The sequence below is a fragment of the Nyctibius grandis genome, chromosome 8 (assembly GCF_013368605.1).
Source record: "Nyctibius grandis isolate bNycGra1 chromosome 8, bNycGra1.pri, whole genome shotgun sequence".
Classification (NCBI taxonomy): Eukaryota; Metazoa; Chordata; class Aves; order Nyctibiiformes; family Nyctibiidae; genus Nyctibius; species Nyctibius grandis.
In genome coordinates this window covers 44,246,483-44,269,756 of record NC_090665.1, presented here as the reverse complement: position 1 = coordinate 44,269,756, position 23,274 = coordinate 44,246,483, and the positions used below count along the sequence as shown (strand labels likewise).

The 23,274-nt window shown below is 52.4% G+C and overlaps 2 protein-coding genes across 5 annotated transcripts in view; one reads left to right on the top strand and one right to left on the bottom strand.

The window, feature by feature from the left end:
* The window catches only part of SSBP3 (single stranded DNA binding protein 3), a 54,733-nt gene extending 41,287 nt beyond the window's left edge, over nucleotides 1-13,446 (top strand). The window contains exons 6-18 of one of the 4 annotated variants that reach the window (XM_068405884.1): nucleotides 3,215-3,295; nucleotides 4,055-4,114; nucleotides 6,297-6,363; nucleotides 6,471-6,547; nucleotides 9,383-9,447; nucleotides 9,590-9,638; nucleotides 9,919-9,954; nucleotides 10,145-10,199; nucleotides 10,676-10,746; nucleotides 11,275-11,353; nucleotides 11,553-11,581; nucleotides 11,755-11,856; nucleotides 12,572-13,446. In XM_068405884.1, coding sequence (XP_068261985.1) covers nucleotides 3,215-3,295; nucleotides 4,055-4,114; nucleotides 6,297-6,363; nucleotides 6,471-6,547; nucleotides 9,383-9,447; nucleotides 9,590-9,638; nucleotides 9,919-9,954; nucleotides 10,145-10,199; nucleotides 10,676-10,746; nucleotides 11,275-11,353; nucleotides 11,553-11,581; nucleotides 11,755-11,856; nucleotides 12,572-12,709 — 909 coding nt within the window. In that variant the 3' untranslated portion in view covers nucleotides 12,710-13,446. Of the gene's footprint in view, nucleotides 1-3,214; nucleotides 3,296-4,054; nucleotides 4,115-6,296; nucleotides 6,364-6,470; nucleotides 6,548-9,382; nucleotides 9,448-9,589; nucleotides 9,639-9,918; nucleotides 9,955-10,144; nucleotides 10,200-10,675; nucleotides 10,747-11,274; nucleotides 11,354-11,552; nucleotides 11,582-11,754; nucleotides 11,857-12,516 lie in introns of all 4 variants that reach the window. The other 3 variants (XM_068405886.1, XM_068405885.1, XM_068405887.1) reach the window with 3 other exon arrangements.
* A 5,518-nt stretch (nucleotides 13,447-18,964) lies between these two features.
* Nucleotides 18,965-23,157, bottom strand: MRPL37 (mitochondrial ribosomal protein L37). Its single transcript, XM_068407126.1, has 7 exons — nucleotides 22,728-23,157; nucleotides 22,297-22,480; nucleotides 21,624-21,739; nucleotides 20,923-21,108; nucleotides 20,464-20,621; nucleotides 19,775-19,978; nucleotides 18,965-19,187 (listed from the first exon to the last, which is right to left on the bottom strand). Exons 1-7 carry the CDS (start codon nucleotides 23,155-23,157, stop codon nucleotides 19,110-19,112), a joined length of 1,356 nt encoding a protein of 451 aa, XP_068263227.1. The 3' UTR covers nucleotides 18,965-19,109.
* Nucleotides 23,158-23,274: the final 117 nt, after the last annotated feature.

Sequence of the window (23,274 nt, the reverse complement as noted above, 5' to 3'; positions counted from 1 at the left end):
ACTGGCCCAGGTTGCCCAGAGAAGCTGTGGCTGCCCCCTCCCTGTCAGTGTTCAAGGCCAGGTTGGATGGGGCTTGGAGCAACCTGGTCTGGTGGAAGGTGTCCCTGCCCATGGCAGGGGGGTTGGAACTAGATGGTCTTTAACGTCCCTTACAACCGAAACCATTGTGTGATTCTATGAAGACTTGAGAGATGATGGGGTTCCTCTGGCTGGAGAGAGCGCTGGGCTTGAGGGTGAATGAACCGCAGCGCAGCTGCTGCTCGCCCGCGGCGCGGTGGCTGGAGCTCTGCTGCGGGGCTGCAGCGCTCGGGCGTTCGGGACCTGGGGGAAGCAAGGCCATGTGTGCGTTCAGCCTGCTCTTGTAACAGCACTAGTGAATGACTGCTAAATGCACGTATTTTTTAAGAAAAAAATAAGGGTGGTTCTGTTGGTTGGAGCCCACATGTCATCTCTGCAAAACACTTGTCTCGACTGCCGTGATCCGTCGGGTCCATCTGCCGCTCCCTCCGCGGCGAGGGAGACCTGTGCGAGGGGGGACCCCGTCGGGCAGGCGTCCCTGGCCGGGTGCAGGTCCTGGCCCCAAAACATCTGCGAATAGTTACGGGGATAACAGCATCCAGAGGGTCTGTGTCTGTGATGGAGCGGAGCAGCCGTGCCGTGGGGCACGGGAGGGGGCTGCGGCGGCTGCAGCCCCAAGCGAGCGGTTCGGATGCTGCTTCTCGTTGCTGTTTTGAAAAAAAAAAAAAAAACAAGAAAAGAAGGGGAAAAAAAGAAGAAAAAAAGCCTCTTTTGGCTCCTCCCTGCCTGCTGAGGTGTGTGCACGAGCTGGGTGTCTGCAGTCCACGGCAGCTGGATGACACGGTGGCGAGGAGGCAGCGGCGCCAAGCCTGGAGCAGCCTGGGACCCCGCTCCGGAGGATGCGTTCAGCAGCACCAAGGGATGCTCCCCGGACCCGATTGCTGCGGGGGATTTTTCTCTGGTGAAAACGCTGCCGTGTCTTACAGATGCTTTTTCTGCAGTAACCAAACGCCGCTTGCTCTGAAGCTCCAAATGCAGCCCCAGAGCATCACCTCCGGGCACAGCCGGGGTGCACGTAGGTGGCAACATCCCCTGTGCATTCGATACCTGTTCACCCCATGCCCTTGCACACTGGGGGCTACAAGAGGGAGGATGTCAGGGCTTTAATCAGGGGTTGAGTAACTTCAGGATGGGGTCTGTGTGCCTGTCCACTCAGGACCGGGATAACAACGACCTCTTCCTTGCGGCGCAGTGAGGCAGGTGTTGTGGAGGACCTGTTGTTGGCTCTTGCAGTGATGGGACTTGAAGGTTGGCCTCTGCAAGTCCTGGTTTGTCCATTCCACTTGGTTTCATTGCTTGTTCACCTCTGCTGATCTTCCCTACCCCAGTCCTGCAGCCGTGACACGTAGGAAGGGCTTTGGTGGTGGCCAGACCTCCTTGAGGGGTGCTGTCCTCCATGAACCGGTGGTGGGATCTGTCTGCTGCCCGCCGGGGAGGTTTGCATTCGCACCCACAGCGTTAGCCACCCCAGAAGCAAAAGTCAGTCAAGTTTCATGCGTGGAGATGACTTTGCTAAAGGTGGTTGATGCTACAGCTGGACCACAGAGGTTTGTCTTCTCCACCGTGGTGGGACATGGATGCAGAAGGCAGTTGTGTTGGCACCGGGAGGGTTGTCCTGAGGTGCTGTGACCTCTTCCAGCCGAGGTTCGCCAGGCAGGAGGGGCAGGGGTTGTTTGCCTTCGGCTCCTGGAGAATAAACGGTGGTGTAAATGGTGGGATTTCATTTCCCCGGGCGCAGCGGCTGGAGCGGGGAGGCTGGCAGGAGGCTGTTGGTTTGAATCCGCTTGGCTCCATCTCGCCGCCGAACCGTTCAAATGAAAAAAAAAGAGGGGAAAAAAAAAACCACCCTCTTACTTTATTTACATTGCACTCAAGTTTCCGCTGTTCAAAAGATTTGCAGGTGCAAATATGTCCTGCCTTCATTAACTTCCCCTCCCTTTTTAATTTATGTGATTTCAATTTTCCTTCCCTGTACTGTTAATTAGGGGACCCTCTAATCAGTACCATTATCACAGTGGTATTCATGTTTAGGAAAGCTGCTAAACAAATGCTTGCAAAATTGCTAAATGGCTAATTAATGTCTGTTAATTAAGAAAATTGCTCATGGTAACAAACCATGCCATTGCTGGCAGCAGCTAGAAGGCGAACACTTGTTGAAATCAGTAACGAGGCAGGTAGAGAACATCTGCTCCGGCGCCGGTCCCGGAGCCTGCCGCCGCTCCCCGTCACCTCCTGACAAAGCTCCTTTGCTTTCTCTACCAATTACACCGCCTTTGACTCAAAAAACCACCTTTTTTTCCCCTTTATGTTAACACACACCGCTGTATTCTTTCACCGAGCTCGCGGTTTTTCCAAGCAAATTTTTATTTTGTGCTTTTAAGGGAAATATAAAAAAGTGGGTGTTCAAGCCCCAAATGTCAGCGGCTGCTGCGCTGCAGCCTTCACCCTGCACCGACTAATCTCTCCTTTTTTCCCCTAGACATCCTTTCTTTGCTCGCAAGCCATTTTACTCGCGTCCTTAGGGAATGCACCTCGAGGAAGGATGTTGCTGCATCCGTACGCTCTGGCGATGCAGCCCCGGCCAAACGCCGCCCGGGTGCGAGCTGGGACGTGCTCCTCGTCCTCTGCGCTCGCTCCAGCACCTCCAGTGAACCACGGTCAAAAAAAACCCAAACCCAAACCCTGGAGGTGTTTCCAACCTTTGGGATGAGAGAGGAAACAAAATGATTTTTTTTTTTTGGTTCGGGGGTGTTTTTTTGTATTTACGCCCACCTCTCTGGTCCTCTCCTGCGTATTTTTTCTTCCTCGTTGCACGCCCTTGCAAAGTGTTTCCCTGTGTGTGTATCATTGCAGACTTGGTTGAACTACCGGACCGTTTACCGTCAATGTGGCTGCTGTATTTTGACAGATGTTCTGATTTTTAATTTTTTTTTTTTGGCATATATCATTATTCATTGTTCAGCTACAAATGAAGAGAAACTCAATTAAAAAGAGGAAAAATTAAAAAAAAAAAAACATTAAAAAACGGGAGAACTGACTCCCCGACTAAACAGGTCCACCCGTCAATCCTTTTTTTAGCTCTTTCTGCGCTTTCATGTGCTAATCTATAACCTCCTTCTACTGTCTGACCTCACAGGGACCGCCTGGGTCACAGCCCTCGCCACACGCACAGCCTCCACCCCACAATCCTAACAGCATGATGGGACCCCACAGTCAGGTAAAGACACTAGCGATGGGTAGGGCTGTGAACCGGGACGTGCGCTCGATTTGCTATTTTTTTTTCCCCCTCTATCAGCATGCTGGGCAGCGGGTACCCGCTCCCCGCTGGGGAGCATCCCCCCGGGGAACCCCAGCTCCAAAGCAAAATATTGGGGGTTTTTCCCCATTTTTTTTTTTTCATTTTTTTTTTGGATGTGCAGTTGTCAATGGACTGAGAAGTCAATTGTGGGTATCGGACTGTTTTACCTTCCCAAGGTAGCCTGAGAAATTTAACTTGATGTGGGTTTTTAAGCTTCTGTTAGTAGCAGCAGTTGTAAAAAAAAAAAAAAAAGTAACTTTAAGTCTTTCTTCTTGTTTTTTTCAGTATTTAGCGTTGGGGTTTTTTTTGTGTGTGCGTGTCTGTATGTGCTTATTTGCCACTTTTTAAAATATATCTCTGTATATTTAAACGTGAACAGTGTCTAACACTCAGGGTTTCCCATGCACTAATTTTAACAGCCTCACCTAGCATTGCCGATGTCAAACGCTCTCCAAACAATAAATTTACAGAGAAAATGTTTAAAAAATGGACTCCGGACACCTTTTTTTTTTCTTTTTTTTTTTTTTCTTTTGAAACTTAACTTTTTTGAAAAGGATGTCTCCAGAAAAAAAAAACCACAAACCAAACCAAGCCAGTATGTGCAGCGTAACCGGCGTGCGTGGGGAGCGTGCTGCCTCCCCGCAGCTCAGCCCTCACCTCCCTTTTGTGTCCCCGCAGCCGTTCATGTCGCCGCGCTACGCCGGAGGTCCCCGGCCCCCCATCAGGATGGGCAACCAGGTACGGGCTCCGCGCCGGCGGGTTTCCTGGGGAGGGCTTTTATTTGGGGAGGGGGATGAGGGCCAGGTGTCCTGCAGGTGCTCCTTGGGCTTGGATGGCATCGCCTCGCTCGGGCATCCTCCGTTTTCTTGGTGCTGGAGCATCAAGTGTCACGTAACCATTTTATTTTAATTTTTTAGGGGTAAACAGCAGCGGGGCGCGCGCCGCTTATTTATTGGTGGTGTTTTCGGTGTGGCCGTGCCGTGCCGCGTGCTCGCTGCCCCGCTGGATTTCCCCTGCAATCGCAGAAAATTAAAGTGATGGAGATAATCCCTCTGCCGGGTTGACCGAGCGCTTAGATCGGCAGCGGGGTCAAGCGGGGCAGGTCACTGCTGAATTTTTTTGGGGTTGGGTTTATCCTCTTATCCCAGCTTAAACAAGGGCGGTTTGTTTCTGGCCTTACGGACAGAGGCTCCCGCCCCACGCGCTGCCCGAACGCGTGGCCTCTGGTCGAGGGATTCGTCTCGTTCCCACCGCAGATCCGTAGGGTAACGACTGAACCAGAGGTTACTCGTCATTAAAGGGAGATGAAAGGAAACCTCTTAATTCCTTTGAGTGGTAAAGGTGACTGTGCAAAAATTGTCTTGGGAGCTTGTTTTTGGCCAGCGACAGTATTTTTATGTAGCTCTTGTTAGCAGAAAGAGCAGAATAGTCAGGAAAGGGGATGTAGCAGCTTGCTTCGTGTTTGTGGTTGCTGGGTTTGAGGCTTGAGCTGCTGGAACTTGCAAAATGATGGTGGAACAGCTGAGATGTAGCTGAGAAGAACTCAAAGCAGTGTTGATGTAGGACCCCCCAAGCCCGGCTGGGTGGAAGAGCCTCCCACCCCGGCACCACACCACTCAAACTGGGTGCTGGCGGCTGTTTTAGCGAGCTGTTAATTAACGGCACCTTCTCACGGGGCAGTGTTAAGGGGACCCCATCCTGCTATGGTCCCAGGCTGGTCCCGAGCGCTGCTGGAGGTGAGCACAGCAAGATGGGGCAGGCAGGGGAACAGCTTGGGGTGGCTGCTCTTGCAAGCGGGGCCAAGCATCCAGGAGTGGGTAAAGTTAATTAGAAGGATTTAATTTTTTTTCCCCCAAACACCACATACAAACCACAGGTTTGTCCCTACCCAGAGCTCGGCGAGGTTACGGTCACATCCAGAGGGACAAGAGGAATAAATAGGCAGGCAGGAAGGTCAGGCAGCAGAAGTGTAAATAGCCATCGCTACAGCCCCCCTGGTTTATCTTCCTCCTGCTGCCAGCTTCCGAGCTGCAAAACAACTGGGACAGGGCCGATCCTGCCTCGGTGTGGCCATGCGCACCCAGTGTCTGCGCTGGGCTCCAGCGCTGGGATCTGTCGCCCGTCGGCATTCAAATAACAGCCAGCGCTGTAGCAAAACTGTTTACACTTTGCTTCCCCCAGGCAGATGGTATCTGCGTTTTTCTCCCCCTTTATCTGTTCCGAGCAGCCTTTGAACTTTAAATAGCTGCGTTGCCAGAGCAGAGCTGGGTTTGGGGAGGGGGAGCATCCGCCTTCCCCCCGTGCCTGTGTGGGGACGGGTCTGAACGCTGCTCTGCTGCAAACGGAGCATCTCCTCAGCAGCAGCTGATGAATTGCTGGGACCTGTATGGTTAGGGCCCGGCTCCTTTCCCGGCCAGCTTTGACACCTTTGCTCCCTGCAGCCTGAGCTTCCCCCGACTCCTCTAACGGAGCGCGGGCTGCCGGGAGAGGAGGAAACGCTGGCGCCTTGTTTGGTTTATAGAGGGTGTTTGCGAAAGGAAAGGGGAGGCAAATGCCCAGAGGCTGTAGGCAGATGCCCGGTGGTGGGATGCAGTGGGATGCAGTGGGATGCGGGTTGCAGGATGTGGGATGCAGTGGGATGCGGGTTGCAGCGGGATGTGGGATGCAGTGGGACGCAGCGGGATGCGGGATATGGGATGCAGCGGGATGTGGGATGCAACGGGATGCGGGATGTGGGATGCAGCAGGATGCGGGATGCTCGGGCAGCCGCAGGTCGTGCTGCAGCAGGAAGGGTAGTGCGTCCCAGGGAGCGCACCGAGGAGCCCCCTGAAAGCCTAAAGCCTTGACCCAAATCTATCTCCGTAGGCTGCATTTTAGCAATTTTTTTTTTTTTTAAATCTTTTTCCCCTTGTTTTCCCAGCCCCCGGGTGCCGTTCCCGGTACACAGCCGTTGCTGCCCAATTCGATGGATCCCACGCGACAGCAAGGTAAACCCAGCGCGGGAGGGTTGAACGTTAACGTTTCCTGTTAGCTGTTAATTTGGGACCCGAAGTGGCTGCTGTGCCACATAACACCCCTGCTTTCCTCCCAACAGGGCACCCTAACATGGGCGGCCCCATGCAAAGGATGAATCCTCCACGAGGGATGGGCCCCATGGGTCCCGGTCCACAGGTAAGCCCAGCGCCAAAGAGCATCTTACGGCAAATGCCGTGCGCCATTGGAACAACCTCCTGGGGCTCGAAGGGCTGGGAGTTTCCCCCCCACACCCCGTCCCCCCATTAGTGTTAATGCGTTTTACATTAGTCCTGCATCTGGAAATCCCTCCTTTTAACGTGAGTGAGGTCTGCAGAGCTCATTAAGGGTATTGCAGCCTCCCTCCTGCCCTTCCGTGGAAGGGGACGGCACTTAGTGCCGCGCCGGAGCAGCCTCTGAGTGCATTACACTGCCTGCCTGGGAAATAGTTACGACCCTAACAGCAGGAAAGGGGAAGGAGTCTTACATTAAAAATAAATAAATAAGAAGAAATGGCAAAGATCCCCTTTATCAGGGGAATAAGGCTTTCCTCTGCGAGGTTCCCCTCTGCTTGCCCCTGCTGCCACCTGCTTGAGCTCTCTATTTGAGGAAAGGGGAGTAAACTCTTGAAATTAAGCAGATCTGGGTTAATATATGCTGTCTTTCCGTTGATTCCCTTTACGGAGTGGCTTGTTGTTGACTCACTCCTGTTTGTTCCTTCCACGAGACTTCAAAACCAGCTTATCGTGTTTTGGTTGGAGGTTTATCCTCTCTGCATCGTCGCCTACGTCGAGTTTGTAGCGCGAGGATCAGAGTCTGTCAAGAGACGAGCGGGCACGCTGGAGTTGTTTTGTTTTTCCCTCGGAGACTGTTGAGATAAGCGAATATTGTGTAAAGAAGGAGTTGTGTCATTTCTCTTTAACACCAGCCCAAGGATGCTGCTCAGGGACGTCCAGGCGTCTCCGCAGTCACCTGGATTCGTCCTAGGGCAGGGGATAAACCTGCACGAGCATCGTTTCACGGATAAGCAAAGCCAGGGATGCTCTGAGTGCTGCTGCTCTGCTTAAAATCCTCCTTTCCTGGAGGATCGCACCCAAAAAAAAAATGGCATTTGCTAGCGTGGCCCGCGCCAAGGCGAGCGGCGGTTTGCCCGGGGGAGGCTGCTCGCTTCCCACTTGCAAAGCTCGCCGCGAAACTTGGAAGCCGCCAGCGTGTGTTCAGCGCCGCGTGGGATGGAGCCGGCAGGAGTTGTGAAATGTTCGGGGCTTTATTTTTGACTCCGCTGTTCCCTGTGTACGTACATCAGGGAGGAGAGGCTTTTGGAAAGGCAGCCTGCGCCTGGGGAAGCGCTGGGCTTCCCAATCTGGCACCCACGGGGCGCTGCCTCCCCGCAGCCAGCCGGGGACCAGCGCCTGTGCCGGCAACCACCCAAAATACCGAGCCAAACCCAGCAGCCCCTCGCACCTCGCGAGCCCAGGGCTTTTTTTTCTTTACTGTTTGCATCAGAATCTTCTGAAATACTCCTTAAATTACCCCAGAGTGCTGCAGAGCATCCAGCCAGGACATCCCAGCATCCTGACCACAGCTCCTTACTACGCACCGATGATGAATCATCCCCTACAGCCCATCGCCGCTGCCTTTTTCCCTGCAATAGTCGCAGTTTTAGCTCTGCAGAAGCCAGAATGAGGTTTGCTGGTGCCTCTATGAACAGGGTTTGTAGCTTGCTGCGTTACAGCAGTGTCTCGCTGGAGCCCGGCATCCAGGTCGCTCAGCACAGCTGCGTTCCTTCCCTGAGCATCTTTCAGATGGCTTCGTTTTCCAGCCTTTCAGCACCAATTAAAAATGCCAAGCTTTTTTTTTTTTGCTTTTTTTTCTGGAAACAAGGGGTTTGATGCTGCTATTCAGTGCAAATGGCTGGAATTTCAATCAATTAAGGACTTGCCAGTAATTTGTTTAGGGAAAACCCTTTTCTGCCTCTGAAAACAAACTTTGGCGATGCCCTCAGCAGGCCTTTTTTCCCTGTAAATCCAGCGAAAAATCGACGGCGCTGAAGTATTACACTTAAAATCCAGCTTGGAGCCCTCCGAGGGGCTGTGAAATAGGAAGCAGTCATCCGTCCCCCCCTTCCTGCCCTAGCGATTTTCTCTCTAAATGGCAGAAATACAGCCCAAAAAGATGCATCGCGGGGAAGATGTGGGAGGGGAGGAGCGGCAGCATGACCTAAATCCGGCTGCGCGTCGCCCGGAGGGCACAGGGAGCGAAGCACGGACCGAACGGAGCGCGGCATTCGGGGGATTCCTCGTCCTTCACTGCCTTGGGCTTGGCTTTGTACTAGAGCTGGTTTTAGGAGATGAGGGACGCAGATCTGAGGCTCCTGGTCCCAGCTGGAATGCTGAGATGGGGTGGAATAAGCCTGGAGAGGAGCTCCTCGGGGCTGCCTGCCCTTAGGCGCTCCGGGGGATGTAGCAGAGAGCTGGGAAGCAGCGGGGATGAAGCTTGGCTCAGTTTTCCCTGCTCCAGCCGTCGTCCTGGGAGCAGGGGATGCTCCGTCTCGGGGGAGCTCCTGCAGCCTTTGCCCATCCTCCCACTGCAGCAGTACCCTTCCAAGCTGCACCTTCTTTTCTCCTCCTGCCCCTGTTTTCTCCTGCAGAAGAAGACAAACCCCAAGGGCTGTTGGCGCCTGGGGGCTGTGGGCAGGTTTGTCTCCCAGAGCTGGGAGGGGGCTGTTTCCCTCCGCCAGCACGGCGTCAGAGACCGGGGGGGGCCTTTGGGGCTCAGCCTGGCTCCCGGCCATATTCAACTGCCTTTTTTTTTAATAAACACAACTGCTAATTGCCCCTACATTCATCATCATCTAATATTTTTTTTTTAAAGCTCATTTTTGCGAACTCTTTGTTTTTTGGTTGGTTTGTTGGTTGTTTTCTTTTCCCCTTCTCTTGCCTTCTCTGGTTTCCCTTCCCGTTACGGCAGGCTGACCCTTGGTTCTCGTTGCAGAACTACGGCAGTGGCATGAGACCTCCACCCAACTCCCTCGGTCCCGGCATGCCTGGAATTAACATGTAAGGCAAACCCCGTACCGGGGATGTTCAGTCGCAGGCTCGGGCTTGGCGGGGCGGCAGGGCTGTCCGTGGGGAGCCGGCTGACGGGGGGCACGGATAAAAGCACAACTTTTATATTTTTCCTCTTTCATTTTGACCCCAGGGGGCCGGGAGCCGGCAGACCGTGGCCGAACCCCAGCAGTGCTAACTCAGTGAGTACCCCGCGGTCCCTGAAGTGAGAGCGGGGCTGGTCGGGGACTGAATCCTGCTAACGAGAGGGGGGTTCCCTGCGCCTGCATCTCAAGCCTTAAATGCTGCTCCCGTGCTGCTCTCCCCGTGGTGGGGTGCAGTGGCAGGGGCTGGTGGGCCCTGGGACCCCCATCCTGGCTGGGCTGGGGGGTAGCGGGGCCTCTTGGCTGTGCCCTGCTGGGGTCCAGCCCTCGGGAGCCCCCATGCACCCCGCGGCTGAACCCGGCTCTCTTCTCTCTGTAGATCCCATACTCTTCTTCATCGCCTGGTACATACGTGGTGAGTCCTGCTCCGTCTGCCCGTCCTGTCGTCGGGGCGCAGGGCTGTTAGGGCTCAGGGAGCTCCTGCGGTCTGGGGGGCCAGGCTGGGTTTGGGGGTGCGTGGTCCAGCTGGGGGAGGCGTTTGTGGACGTGGGGAGGCGGGTGATGCTCGTGTTTGCATGGCTGACCCCCGCTTCGTCTCTCCGCAGGGCCCGCCCGGCGGCGGCGGTCCTCCGGGGACACCCATCATGCCCAGTCCCGCAGGTACGAGCCCCCGAGACCCCCCTCACCAGGGCCAGACCTCCGGGGCTCCTGCCCCTTCCCCTGCCGGGAGACTCCCATACCTGGGGCTGCGCCGCCGAGCACGGGCAGCCCCTGCCCGACCTTCGATAACGAATTTATGTAGCTTTTGGCTTTCCGGGGAGCGAGCGGCGTGGGCTGCATGGCTCTGGGGTGGCTTTTGGGGGATGTTCCTATATCCCCTGACGGATTTGGATGCTACACGGTGGGGAATTACCTCCCCGCGCTTCCCAGCCAGGAGCTGAATTATTTTTCACAGTTGAATTTCTGTGATTAAAAACTTTGTGGATCTTCATTAAATACAAATTAGCCAGAAAATGGTGGTACTTAGAGGGAATTTTAGGTGATAAAATACAAAAGAATGAGTTCAAGTGGCATGAGTTTGTTTTAATTAAGAAATGAATTAATCACCCGACTTACTGGGCTTCACTGTTCCACAGATTCAACAAATTCAAGTGACAACATCTACACAATGATTAATCCAGTACCGCCCGCAGGCAGTCGATCGAATGTAAGTCTGCTTTCTAATAATTTACATATCAGATACCATAACAAATCATAATTAACTTCAGTTGCGAGTAAAGCAGTTTTAATTGATTTCAACCATTTGTTACAAAACAGAAATAAAACAAACCATCAAAAAGCGATTAACTCTTGGGTGACTTTGTTAATTTTTTATGCTCATTAAGAGAGCAGCGGTCCTGCTGCTCTGGCCGAGGCGGCGGCAGCTGCGTGCCCCGCGAGGTGCTGTGCTTTTCGAGCGCTGGCAGATTTAAATCTCTTTCAATACTAGTTGGAGGGAGCCCTCTGCGCTGCCCAGGGGCTGGGTCTGCCCGCACCCATCCGGACAAATTTAGGTGACCCACGAGCCCCAAGATGTGCCCCACAGCCTTGGGGGGTGGATGCGTCCCTCCCGTCACCCTGCTCCGGAGGGGTGGCTGGGCAGGGGACGGTCCCCAGGAGCTGCCGGGGCGGTTGCAGACGTGCAGGGTGATTTTGTGGCTGATCTTGGTTTTGTCGCCTTTTTTTTCTTGTGCAGTTCCCGATGGGCCCCGGCTCCGACGGCCCCATGGGCGGCATGGGGGGCATGGAGCCCCACCACATGAACGGATCGTTAGGTGAGCGCCCGTGGCGGGGAGCCCCACCGAGCCTGGCCGAGCATCCCGGTGCCTGCTCCCGTCCCGGGGTCAGCCCCCAGTTCGGACCAGTGCTCGGAGCAGGCTGGCAATCAGAAGGGGGGTCGGGGGGATAGCAGGGAGCGGGGGCCATGGCTGCGTGCTCACTAAGGCTGCTCTCCCTTTGTGTCCCCCCGCGCAGGGTCAGGAGACATAGATGGACTTCCAAAAGTAAGTGAGCTGCAGAGCGGGTGTGTGGGCCCCCCTTTTCTCGGCACTGGGATGCCAGTGTGACCCCGATGGATGGGGACATGTCGGGGGGACGTGACGGGGCTGCGTCCTGCCCCTGTGGTGCTTTGGGGGGCACAGGGACCTGCTCACCACTTCCCCCCCATCTCCCACAGAATTCTCCAAACAACATAAGTGGCATTAGCAATCCCCCGGGCACTCCAAGAGACGACGGGGAGCTGGGAGGCAACTTTCTCCATTCCTTCCAAAATGACAATGTGAGTGAGTGCCTCCCTGGGGACCGGGGGGACGGTCCCCGAGGCGTCCCAGCACGGAGGCGGGTGGGCTTGGCAGTGGGTGCCTTTTGGACTGGGGCGTGCTGCGTGTGAGCTGCTCCGGCACAGAAAGTGGGGCAGGAGAAATACGCTGGTGGGTGCAGGCTTGGGTCCTCAACGGGATGGGGTGTACTGGGGGAGGGTCCCACGGGATGGAGGGGAGAGGGTCCCACAAGATGGAGGGGAGAGGGTCCCACGGGATGGAAGGAAGAGGGTCCCACGGGATGGAGGGGAGAGGGTCCCACAGGATGGAGAGGAGCTGGTGCAGATGCCACCAGCTGCTGGCCTGGCTGATTTCAGGTGCTGTGCGTGACTGCAGACATCCTCCTCCTCTATTAGCAGCACATACGTGCGTGCATGTTAATTACTTGCTTTAAATTGCATCTCACCCCATACTGTTCTGCTGATTTTCTCCCTGGAAAAGCAAGTTACAGAGCAGATTACGCCCTCATAAATTCGAGTCTCCAGCATATCCTCTCCTCCCAATTCATTAGATCCAATTAGGTGTCTGTAGAGTTGTCATCGGCCTCCTTTGGCATCCCCCCTCGGTGTGTGGGGGTCTGGCCCGCCTGGTTTCTCACCCTGGCTCTGTCTCTCTTCCAGTATTCCCCCAGCATGACGATGAGTGTGTGATTTCCCTCCCCCTCCTCCTCTCCAGGATCAAGAGAGTCAGCTGCCGTTCGGAGGATCTCAACGAATTATGCAAGAAGAAGAAGAAGAAGAAGAAGAAGCTAGGTGTATGGGCAGGGAGACGCGTGGCGGGGGCCAAAACCCCAGGTTTAGTTTCATGCAATAAAAAGGCCGAACTTTTTATTCCATAAAACATGAAGGACAAAACTTAAAATATTTCAAGACATGACAAGACCCTTCTTTGTGCAGAAGGGTTTATATATGTACATGACACTTCTTTTTGGAAACAAACGGAAGCCTCTAGCACCCAACTCCGATCTCTTTGCTTTGTTCTTTTAAATAAAGACAGAAACCGAACCTGTTGTATGTTTGTGCCGTGCGACACCAGGAAGCTAGTCTAGATATGAAATCTCATGTTGTCTCTGTTGTAGTCATTTTTTTAAATAAACTGGACAGTTTACAATGGTGGTTTTCGTTCAGAAGGCCTTTTTGTTTTGTTTTGGGGTTTTTTTTCCCTTCTATTTTTGGGGTTTGTTTTTTTTTTTTTTGGTTCGTTTGCAGCACAACGCTTCCTCCTCCAGTTAACAAGATCTGCTTTGGGGAAGAGACTCCACCACCTCGTTATAAACTTGTTAACGCAGGTGACCCCTTCTAGGATCACATCCTCGAATGAATCGTGATCTTGCTCTCTGTGACTGTGGCATGCACTGTGTTAGTCTTTCCCACCCCCCCTTCTCCAAGTACACGAAGAAATCTCTGTCCCTCCCTTCCCCAGAGTCCTTCAGCTGGTTCACTGCAAAAATTGATTTAAAATATATTTTTCTTTTTTTTTTTTTTAAAATCCACTGAAATAAAGGGTTAATCTGACCTGGGACTTTGTGATTTCCAGCTAACTTTGGGATTCTTTTGGGGGGGTTTATTTGCTTTGGGGGTATTTTGGGGAGGGGGGGTTCTTTTCTTTAGAGATGTGCTCTTGTCAGGGTTTCACTTATCTATGATTTGGAACTGGATGGAGATATTTTTTAAGGAATTCTTGTTGTTAAAATGTAACCTTGCTATTCTGTAGGCTCGCTCTGTAATAAGAAAATAAAAATTAATGGCAAGCATGGAAGGCCCTTCCTTCTGGTGGGAGAGGAAGGGACGAGCCAAGGCGGTGGGTTGGGATCTCTGTACATGACACTACCCTGTAGTTTTGGTCTTTGTTTTTTCTCCAGCTCCCATTTCTGCTCCATGTATATCATATTCTGTAAAATATTCTCTCCCTTGGATTTGACCTTTGTGCGGATTATTGAAAGCATTGTATCTTGTTTCAGTGTTTTTTCTTACCTTGTAGTCTGGTTCGAAAAATTACCGAGAGGGCAAAAAAAAAAAAATAATAATTATTATACATTGTAGTTTGTGTACGATATTTGTTGATAATGTTTTATTAAAGGGATGTCTTTTTTTCCGCACCCCTTCACTGAAATGTTTTTGGGGAACATTTGGCTTGTTTTTATTATTCTGACTGCAAGACATGAGATGACAGAACTTTTTTTTTTAGTGTGTAATACGAATATTTTTTTGTTTGTTTTTAAATGTTTGCCTTCCTTTTCCTAGGCATTTTAATTGTGCTTTACCTGTAGAAAGGCGCTGGGGAGGGAGGGGCGGGTGGGATGGGGGGGTCTGAGGGTGTCAAGTCTCATAGTTACAGTCAGGTTAATATTTTCCAAGTAACGGCGAGAAATAACTGACTGTAGATTTGTTGCATCTCAAATATACCCGGGGATTCCCTAAGGGGTCAACTTTTTTTCCTTTTCCACTTTACATCTTGTTCAGGGTTTGGGGTTTTGGTTTGTTTTTTTGTTTTGGTTTGTTTTTTTCTTTTTTATACCATTCCGACGTGAGGAAATGAAAGGACCGGTTTTAATGTATTTTAAAATGAATAGCTAAATTATTGTCTTCATTGGTCTGGGATGGTTTTTTGAATGAAACGGTTCTCCCCCCTTCTCCCCCCCTCCCCTCCATGCTGTAATAAATATCAACATACACATTTGATTTCAGTGCTCTGCAGTTTGTTCCTGGTGTTTGCTGCCAGACCCGGGGGGGAGGTTGGTGTTTTTTTTTTTTTTTTTGAGCTTTATTTATCGAGGGCCAAACCCCAGGTCTGGGATGTGGGAGTGGAGGTGATGCAGAGCTGAGAGGGGCTGGTGTTGGGAGGGGGGGTCTGGCTGAGTCTGGGAAGGCAGACAGGGATTTGGCTGCGGTGCAGGACCCAGAGGGGCTGGGAGAGGTTTAACGATGCTCGCTTGGTTTTGGAGTTATTTTTTTTAAGCATTTTTTGAAAATCACAGAATCAATCAATCAGGTTGGAAGAGACCTCTGGGATCATCGAGTCCAACCATAAATTCAGCTTTTAGCGTAGGAAAATGATCATTCTTGCCTGCACAGGGTTGAGGATGTGCTCGCCGGACCCTTGCGCTCCCCACACCCAGCCTGCCTGGCTGCAGGTGGAGAGGGGCTTTCTGGGGCTAAAAAGGGATTTTTTTTTGCACTCCGTCCCACGGGGTTTCCCTGTTAGAGGCCGGAGTAGCTGGGACACCGGCGTGGCGATGGAGGCTGGCGTCCTGTGCAGCAGGTTACGGAGCGGAGATGCCTTGGGAGAGGAGCCAGGTCTCACTGCCGCTGGTTGCTGGAGTCCTGCACTGCTGGGAGGTGAGCAGGGAGGGGAAGAGACACAGTGTCACACTCAAATATATATATATATATGTATAATGTATAGGCTTGCAATGGGTTCTGCTGACCTTCCCCTTGGGCAAGGGCTGGCTGCAGTGCAGGGTGGGTCCATGCACCGTTGCAGGATCCAACTCAGCTCCAGGCTCTGAACCAGCTGCTGGAGCTGGAGAAATCCGGGGGCAGGCTGACAGGGCTCCCAACAGGCAGCACCAGAGGCCGCGGCAGCATCTGAGGAGAGATGGGAGCTTTTTAGGTCTCTAGATGGGTGGTTGCAAGTTCTAGGTGCCTGAAATGCTCCCAGGAGCTGCTGTCTGGGACTTGTTCACTGCCTTGGACTAGTTCAGGCAGGACACGGCTGGCTACGGTCCTGCGGCTGCTCCCCCTCCTTGCGGGAACGTTCACGCGTGGGCTGCGGGCCTGGGGGGCTGCGGGCCTGGGGGACTGTGGGGTTGGGGGGCTGCGTGTTTGGGGGGCTGTGGGCTCGGAGGGCTGTGGGCTCGGAGGGCTGTGGGCTCAGGGGGCTGTGGGGTTGGGGGGGCTGCGGGTTTGGGGCCCTGTGGGCTCAGGGGGCCACAAGCCATCCTAGAGCTCTGCCAGTCCTGGGGGATGCTCCCACCCGGCACCAGCACCCGCAGCCATGTCACTGCCGCGATTCCAGGAGCTCACGGAGCAGAGGGGCGACAGGGCAATGCGTTGGGTGTCATCTGGGTTTGGGAACCACTCAGAAAAATCCTCGTTGCCTGCAGAGCCCATTAGCGTGTAATTAACAGCGGGGCCGGGGAGCCGGGTGTGTTCCCACCCTCGCTACCTGTGCAGGTTTGCCTCTGGGTTCACGCCCCAGGTGTCCTTGTGCGGGGTCCACAGCCGTGCCCTGATGCAGTTTTTGGTCCATGCAACCATGTTCTGTGCTTTGCAGAAAGTAGCGTGCAAGTGTTCTCCATCATTTGGAAACGTGCCCCTCCTGAGGGCAATTAGTTGAAGCTGACGAGGCCCTCCTGCCCTCCCGTCTCCCCAGGGCCACCCCTGCCCACGCTGCCCAACCAGGCCCCGCTAGGCTGCCCGGAGCAATGGGCAGCATCGCTGCCCGGTGTGTTTATTGCAGGACAGACATAGAAAAGCTCTTCCTGTTGGTTCTTACTGGGTTACAGGCTAATTTTATTAAACACCACCATGAGAAACGGCCAAGTTCCCTCCCCTAAACGTCTCCTGAGCCCAACCTTAGGGATAATTGTCTCCCACATTAGTTTTCATTAAATTAAATGTGGGAGGAGGATCTGAACAACCAGGGGCTCCGGTCTGAGCACGGTGTGTACTCGCTGGCACGATGAGTGCAGCCCGTGGAGTCGGATTTTTGCACCAGGAGCGGTTCAGGGGAAGGTAGCGCGGAGTGGTGGAGCCAGGACGGCACACCGTGCATCATCCCCAGGGCAGGCTGGGGGCCAGACCCTGCGCCAGTGGCTGCAGAGCTCTGCTCCAGGCAGCCAGGCACCGCTAGGTCTCCATCTTGGACTCCTGTTCTTGCATGTTCTGCTTCCCCTGGCTGCCCTTCATTAAAAGTTAATGCCTGGTTCCTGGTCCGTGCTGAGGTAATGCCATTCATCTGCTGACAAGCCTTTATAATTTATTGATGCCAACACAGATGTGCCTCTGTGACCCATTGTCCTGCTCTCGGTCCCACCTCCCTCAGCTGGGCCAATTCCAGCAGGTCACACTGGAGGAACGAGGGGGTGAAGCACATGTCGCGTGCTTGGGAAGACACCACACACATGTGCACGGCTGTCTGTGTCAGGGGGGCTGCTCTGCAGGGGCTGCCTGGTTCACGGACCTCATACCTGCACCACCACAGACCAACCCAAGCATCCATTCCAGGTGCCAAGGTGGGAGCCCTGCTCTGCCCACCTTGAGCTCCCCTCCTGGACCTCAGAGGAGCTTACCCAGCACAGCGACCAGCTGCTCCTTCCAGCAACACATGAATACTGCTTCCCTCCTCACCCCGGTGAGATCAGCTGTGCCCTGAGCAAACCAGGGACGTGGTCTTGCATGCTTGTGCATGGTCCCCTCATCTCAAATGGCTTCCTTACACCTCTTGTAACCTGCTGAAGCCTCATTCCCCTGCTGACTATCCCACGTCTTACTGCTTCTGCCATTTTTCAAAATGTCTTTTGTTCTGCCTTCGTCCATCTCTCCCTGTGCTCATGTTTCTCCTGCTGCCTGTCCTAATAGACATGTCTCTGCTGGGAGACAAAAGCAGTTAAAGGGACTTCAGCTCTTTCCCATGTAGACCATCTTCACAGATTCCTACATCTACTAGAAGCACGTGAGCTGTTTCATTTCTCCATGCCCCCTCTCCACTGCAGCCACTCTTCTACCACCCTTCCTTAGCGAAATCACCCTCCTTAGGAATGTTAACGTGGTGGCTGGCTGCCCTACAGGGTTTCATCGCTAAGACGGGTAATGACCCAAAGCTGGAAGGGTGAGGGGATGTCAATACTCCGAGGGCTGTTGTCTAGAGCCATTCAGCAGGGTCTGTGTGACACAGCAGAGCCAACAGCCTGAGAAACAAACACCCACCGGAACAGCTTCTACAGAGCATGAGTATATTAAAATATATTCCTAAATAACTGGGTGCAAATTATAGATCTGAGCAGATTTAAATCGATGAGCTGAATTGGGCATCCCTGGAGCAGGCAGAATTAACATGATTTAGATCCATGCAATGCTTATTAGATTATTTCTCTTTCAAGCATCTTCTCCTAACTATTGAGGGATTGTTAATTTAACTTACAGCTGATGCATCCCAGTTTGCTGGGCGCAACTGTCGATCTCAAATTTGACTAGTGCCAGTCTGTTTTCTGAAACCTGCAGAGCAGAGCTGTCTGATGGATTGAGGCTGGAACACACAACTGGGGTGTTCATCCAGGCGGCCAGAGAAGATCACAAAGCATAGACCGGTCTCTGACACAAGACCCCGAAGCGAGATGAATTTCTTGGAAACATGCTCTTCCACACCTTAAAATAGCACAGGCTGTCCTACTCCTTCCCATGTGCTGGAGGGTATCGGGGCAGAACTGCAAAACATGCTACATATGGCTGGAGCTAATTTAGCCTTCATTTTGCAAAAACCACACTAATCCCTACATCTTAAAAAGAATATGCTCCCTGCTCAGTTAACTCTGCGTGGCAGGAAGAAACTCTTCCTTTGTGTTTTTAGCAGCAAACACCAGCTACCAGGCACCAAAGTTTCACGCTACATTCCACACCACTTTCCCAAAATGGATAGGTCTCTTCATCCGGGATTGAGGGATAAAAGAACTGTGGTTCTATAGATCCAACAAAGCAATCTCAACGATTAAGTGCTTTGGGAACTAAGCGCAGGGCAGCACGACACATCCCAAAGCAGCTAGGAGTAAAACAAAGTAAAAGCCAGGCAGAATGAAAAAGGCTCGTGTCTCAGGCTCCCCTCCTGAAGCTTTGTCAGTCTCTTCCACACACACTGCCATCAGAGGTACTCAAAGCAAACTCGGAAAATAGGTTTGAGTCTAGCTCTGTGCAAAAGCACACCGAGAGCAGAACCTGCGCAGAGGAATAATGACTGGCTTCTGTTCTTTCTAGGCAATGGTGGAAGAGTGCAGGAGGATGCATTTGATGACTCTCTCTCACCCCAATCCAGAGGTGAGCCCCTAAAATGAAAGAGTTTCTTCACGCACAATTTAGTTTAAAAAATTTTTTACTTTTAGTAACAATATAATTTATTTTTGAAAGTAAATTAATCCACCTTTCTTTAATTATGTGATGGTTCTGGCAAAGCACAGCAGCAGGTACAGTTGGTGAAGTATTTTCATTTGAGCTGAATTTCACACAGTTCCATGCAGATACAGTGCCAGAAACTTCTTGAATGTGTCTGGCTGAAAGCCATATATTCCAGTGGGTTTCTGCAGAGAAAAAGACATGGATGCTCAGTTTGCAGTGAAGTGATTAATGGAGACAAACAACGGCTTTAAATATGCTTGAAGAAGACTCCAGACATGGTAGCTTCCAAACTGTGCTCTCCCTCCCCAGATGGGTTTGGGGGGGCGTAATTCCACTGGTATACACCTCAGACAGCGTAAACCCTGCGCCCATCAAAGTGAGACGCCCTCCCAGCGTAACCGGGGCTGACAGCACTGTGCTCTGTTCACTCTACATCAAAGCTGTCAGTTGCATGTAAGCACTTCCTTCATCAAGCACGAGCTGATTTTAAACCAGCATGTTATGAGCTGGTAGGTTACAGAAGGGGATATCTTTATGGAGGAGTTCATACCTAGCTTAGCGTGTGGTTTGCACGCTACGTGGTACATCAGCACCGCAAATACTCCCTGTCAGCAACATCTGCTTAAGAACGAGGCCAGTGCCTGTGTCAGGTCCCTTCAGCTGGGTTAAAACCCACACTGCAGCTCTACAGCTGCTCCTGAACCACCGGCAGAGGTGGAAGGGTAGGATTTCCAGGACCACTCCCCAAGTTTCGCTCCGCTTTGCTTACCGTAACAACTCTCTTCTTCACTTCTGGAACACACTGGGCTTTTTCATACAGATTCTGATCAGGGTCAATCCAGACTAGATTTTTAATGCCATCATTAGAGACAAGGTCTGTTGTATTTAACTGGAACACCATGAACTGGAAGAGCTGGCCATCTGTGCCAACGCTTTGCACCACTATTGGCTGCTCCAAAACCTTGGGATCATTCTAGGAAAGAAGGGAGGTGGGAGGAGAATGTTTAAAAAGCCAGTTACCACAGGAATTGTATGAGTACTTGCTGATTCTGCATCTTCCACTTGGTTTAAAGCCAAGATTTTAATAAATGTATTGTTACCTTGCCCAGAAAATTACTCTAGTCAAACAAGTTTTGAATGTAGATTTTGTATTTTAATTAAAATTCCTCCTTCAGCCAGCAATGAAGTATCAATTTACATACTGAGCTGTGTGATGAGTTTTACAGTCGAACCTACTCCCTGGTTCCTACCCATTACCACTCTAATGCATGTTACATCACGAACACGCTCATTGCTGAGCGCTGGTTTTCTGGATCAGCAGACGTTAGTAACCACACCTGGAGGTTAGAGTGAGTCCTCTGGACTGGGAAGCTCAGATTTCAAAGATAGTTTCTCCTAGCTGCAGCTTTAGAGAAAGAACCAAGGCCCAGCAAGTCAGCAGCAGCCTCCAGTACGTACCCCGTACAGCACCTTAGCCTTCGCCAGCGCGTTGCCAAAAGCAAACATCAGCATCTTAGCACGAAGCTGTTCTGGTCTGAACCTTCTAGGACGAACGTTGGCAGATTCCAGGAAGAACAGAGTGTGAGGATGAGCGTACGGATAACCATCTCGAAAACCTGAATGGCAGATAATCGTGTCAGGAATCGCTCAGTAACAGACTACACAGCCAATGCTTTCTCCCATATCTTCAGGAACTGTTAATTTGCCAGCATTTAAGTTCTTCTCTGCAGTCCTGCTTAGGCCACAACATAATCTCCACAGGTCTGGAGTGCTTGCACTGCACACCCTGTGCCCGGCCCCTCTGTCCCCTCATTCCCTTCCACCCCCTACCCACAGCTCTCTCGCAGAAGGGCAAGGACTGTAGGCTAACCCGAACACTTAGTCTGACAGAAAATTACTATCAACAGCTAGATTTACCTGTATCGTTGAGCTCTTTGTACACGTTCACCTCCTGAAGATCAATTGTAGGAGAGATGGGATGGAAGGTCTCCAGAGTATGTTCTTCAGTGGCTACTATCTCCTCCTTAGAGGCTACTGGTGGTATTGGGGCTACAGAGTTCATGAGTATTCCGTTCAGGCCTCGGACCTGAAGGAGAATGGATTCTGGGGAGGAAAATCAGGCTACATTCAAACATCGCTGAAATAAGATTAGGGAAAGACGTATGTTCCCTTTTGGGCAGTAGCATTCTAGCAAGTCGCTCTGCAAGGCTCACTCTCTCCCCCTCACCTCCAAACCCATCTTAAACAGCAGCTCAGCTGTAGATTCTCCCTCTAAAATACCAATGTTAATTGCTCATGTAGTTTCTTAACTAAACATACTTAGAAAAACAACAGTACAGATTTTGGAACAAAAAAATAAACAATCAGTTCTAAGACGCTGTTTCTCTTCTCCTGCCATCTTGTCGATATTGTCTAACACCCCAACAGCCTTCTCAGGGCAAGTATCCTGACATCATCCAAGGCAGCCTGTCCTTACAGCACTATTTAAAACTGAAAGAATTACTTGGTTCCAGAAATTGTTTCATTTTCTCCAAGTCCTCAGCCTTAAAGGCTATGGCTTTGTTACCCCTCTTATATTAATGAAAGAGCTAAATGCTTCCACCACTGCAGCAACTAACCTCTTTCCCACGTAGCCGCTACCCTGTAGTTTCTAGCCAACATTCTTTTAGCCAGAGAAGGATACTTCATAGACATTAACCGACACAAATGTAGCAAGTCTTCAAACAGTACTGGGCTTCAGAATGAGAAAAAAAAATAGTTACATAAAAAATGTTATCATAATGGCAGGCAGATGCTTCTGGGACATGAATGCTGTAACATTACTGTATGCAAAACATAAAATAGCATAACATTTCCAAACAGTTAACACAGATTTCAGATTAATATCCCACACACCAGTCCTGTTCCAAGTTGGCAGAGGTAATGCTTATCATTAGTTATTTAAAAAACTGACATTCTGCATCAGCTACAACTAGATCTCAAGTTGAAACACAGACCTTGGCCTAAAAGAAGCTTTAATGTAGGGTATGTGTTCATGTTGGTACTGCTGTCAATACCCAGAACTGGGGTTTTTAGTTGTTGTTGTTTTGTTTGTTTGTTTTACAAGCTGACAACCTGATACAAAGGGTCTAAACGGTTTTGCACAGTGAGCAAATCTCTCAACAGTACATCTATGTATGAATTTTTCTTTGCAGTGTTAAAAACTCTGGTTCCTAAGTTACCTGCTTGACCAGCTTACGCTAAAGCCACAACCACGCAGCAGAAGGATTTTCCCTATGACCAAGGACTTACCAATAATATTCTCTCCTGGGAGCAACCTCTGTCGTGTCCCAGAAACGTGCATGTGAGATCGCACGCTTTACGCCCTCCTCGAGGTCCTCAAACTGGTGATCCGGGCTGTCAATGATGCTGAGCACGGGCGGAGGTAAGCCCTCCACCAGCTTCGTCTTGGTGAGCCACTGCGCTTGCCGAACTCCTTGAAACAAAAACCAAGAAAATAGGTTTTACCGAGGCCGGCGGGCGGGCTGGCAAGGGGCTGACAGCGCGGTTAGCCCATGAGGCAGGGCGGCTCTTCGTGTGTTTATACACTATGGGAGGAGAAAGGAGCTGAGCAGGGTGAAGGGCAAGTGCTTGAACAGGCTGCGCGACCCGGGGCAGCGCTGGGGGGTGGCCCGGGGCGAGGAGGGCCAGCAGGCCCGCAGGAAGGGCCGCCGGGCCGGTACCTTCCAGCATGCGGACGCGCTGGTGGCAGATGTAGCAGCCGCGCTCCTTGTAGAGCGGCATGTCCTCGTAGCGCGGCCCCGGCGAGTGCCACGGGTCGTGCCAGCCGCGGTCCCAGGGCGGGAAGCGCGGCCGGGCCAGGCCGGGCACGAAGTGCTGCCGCCCGGCGTACGTGATGGTGTCCAGCTCCACCTGCTCCCGCACCGGCAGCCGCTCCACCGCCCGGGCCAGCTCCTCCGGCGGCGGCCCGCGGGTGGTCCAGGGCGTGCGCGGCAGCGGCCCGCGGTGACGAGGCGGCGCCGCGCAGATGAGGATGCCGCGGGTAAGGAGGCCGCAGCCCCGCGCCGCCGCCGCCGCTCCCGCCCGCCCCAGCGCCATCGGCGCCACCGCCCCCGCCCGCCCCAGCGCCATCGGCCCCGCCGCCGCCGCCATCCTCCCTCCGCCGCCTCAACGCTCGCCCGCCGCCATCTTGGCGCGCGCGGCACGGCGGGAGCGCGGGCGGGCTTACGCCCCCCCTTCCCCTCCAGGTGACTGACGGCGGAGGCCGCC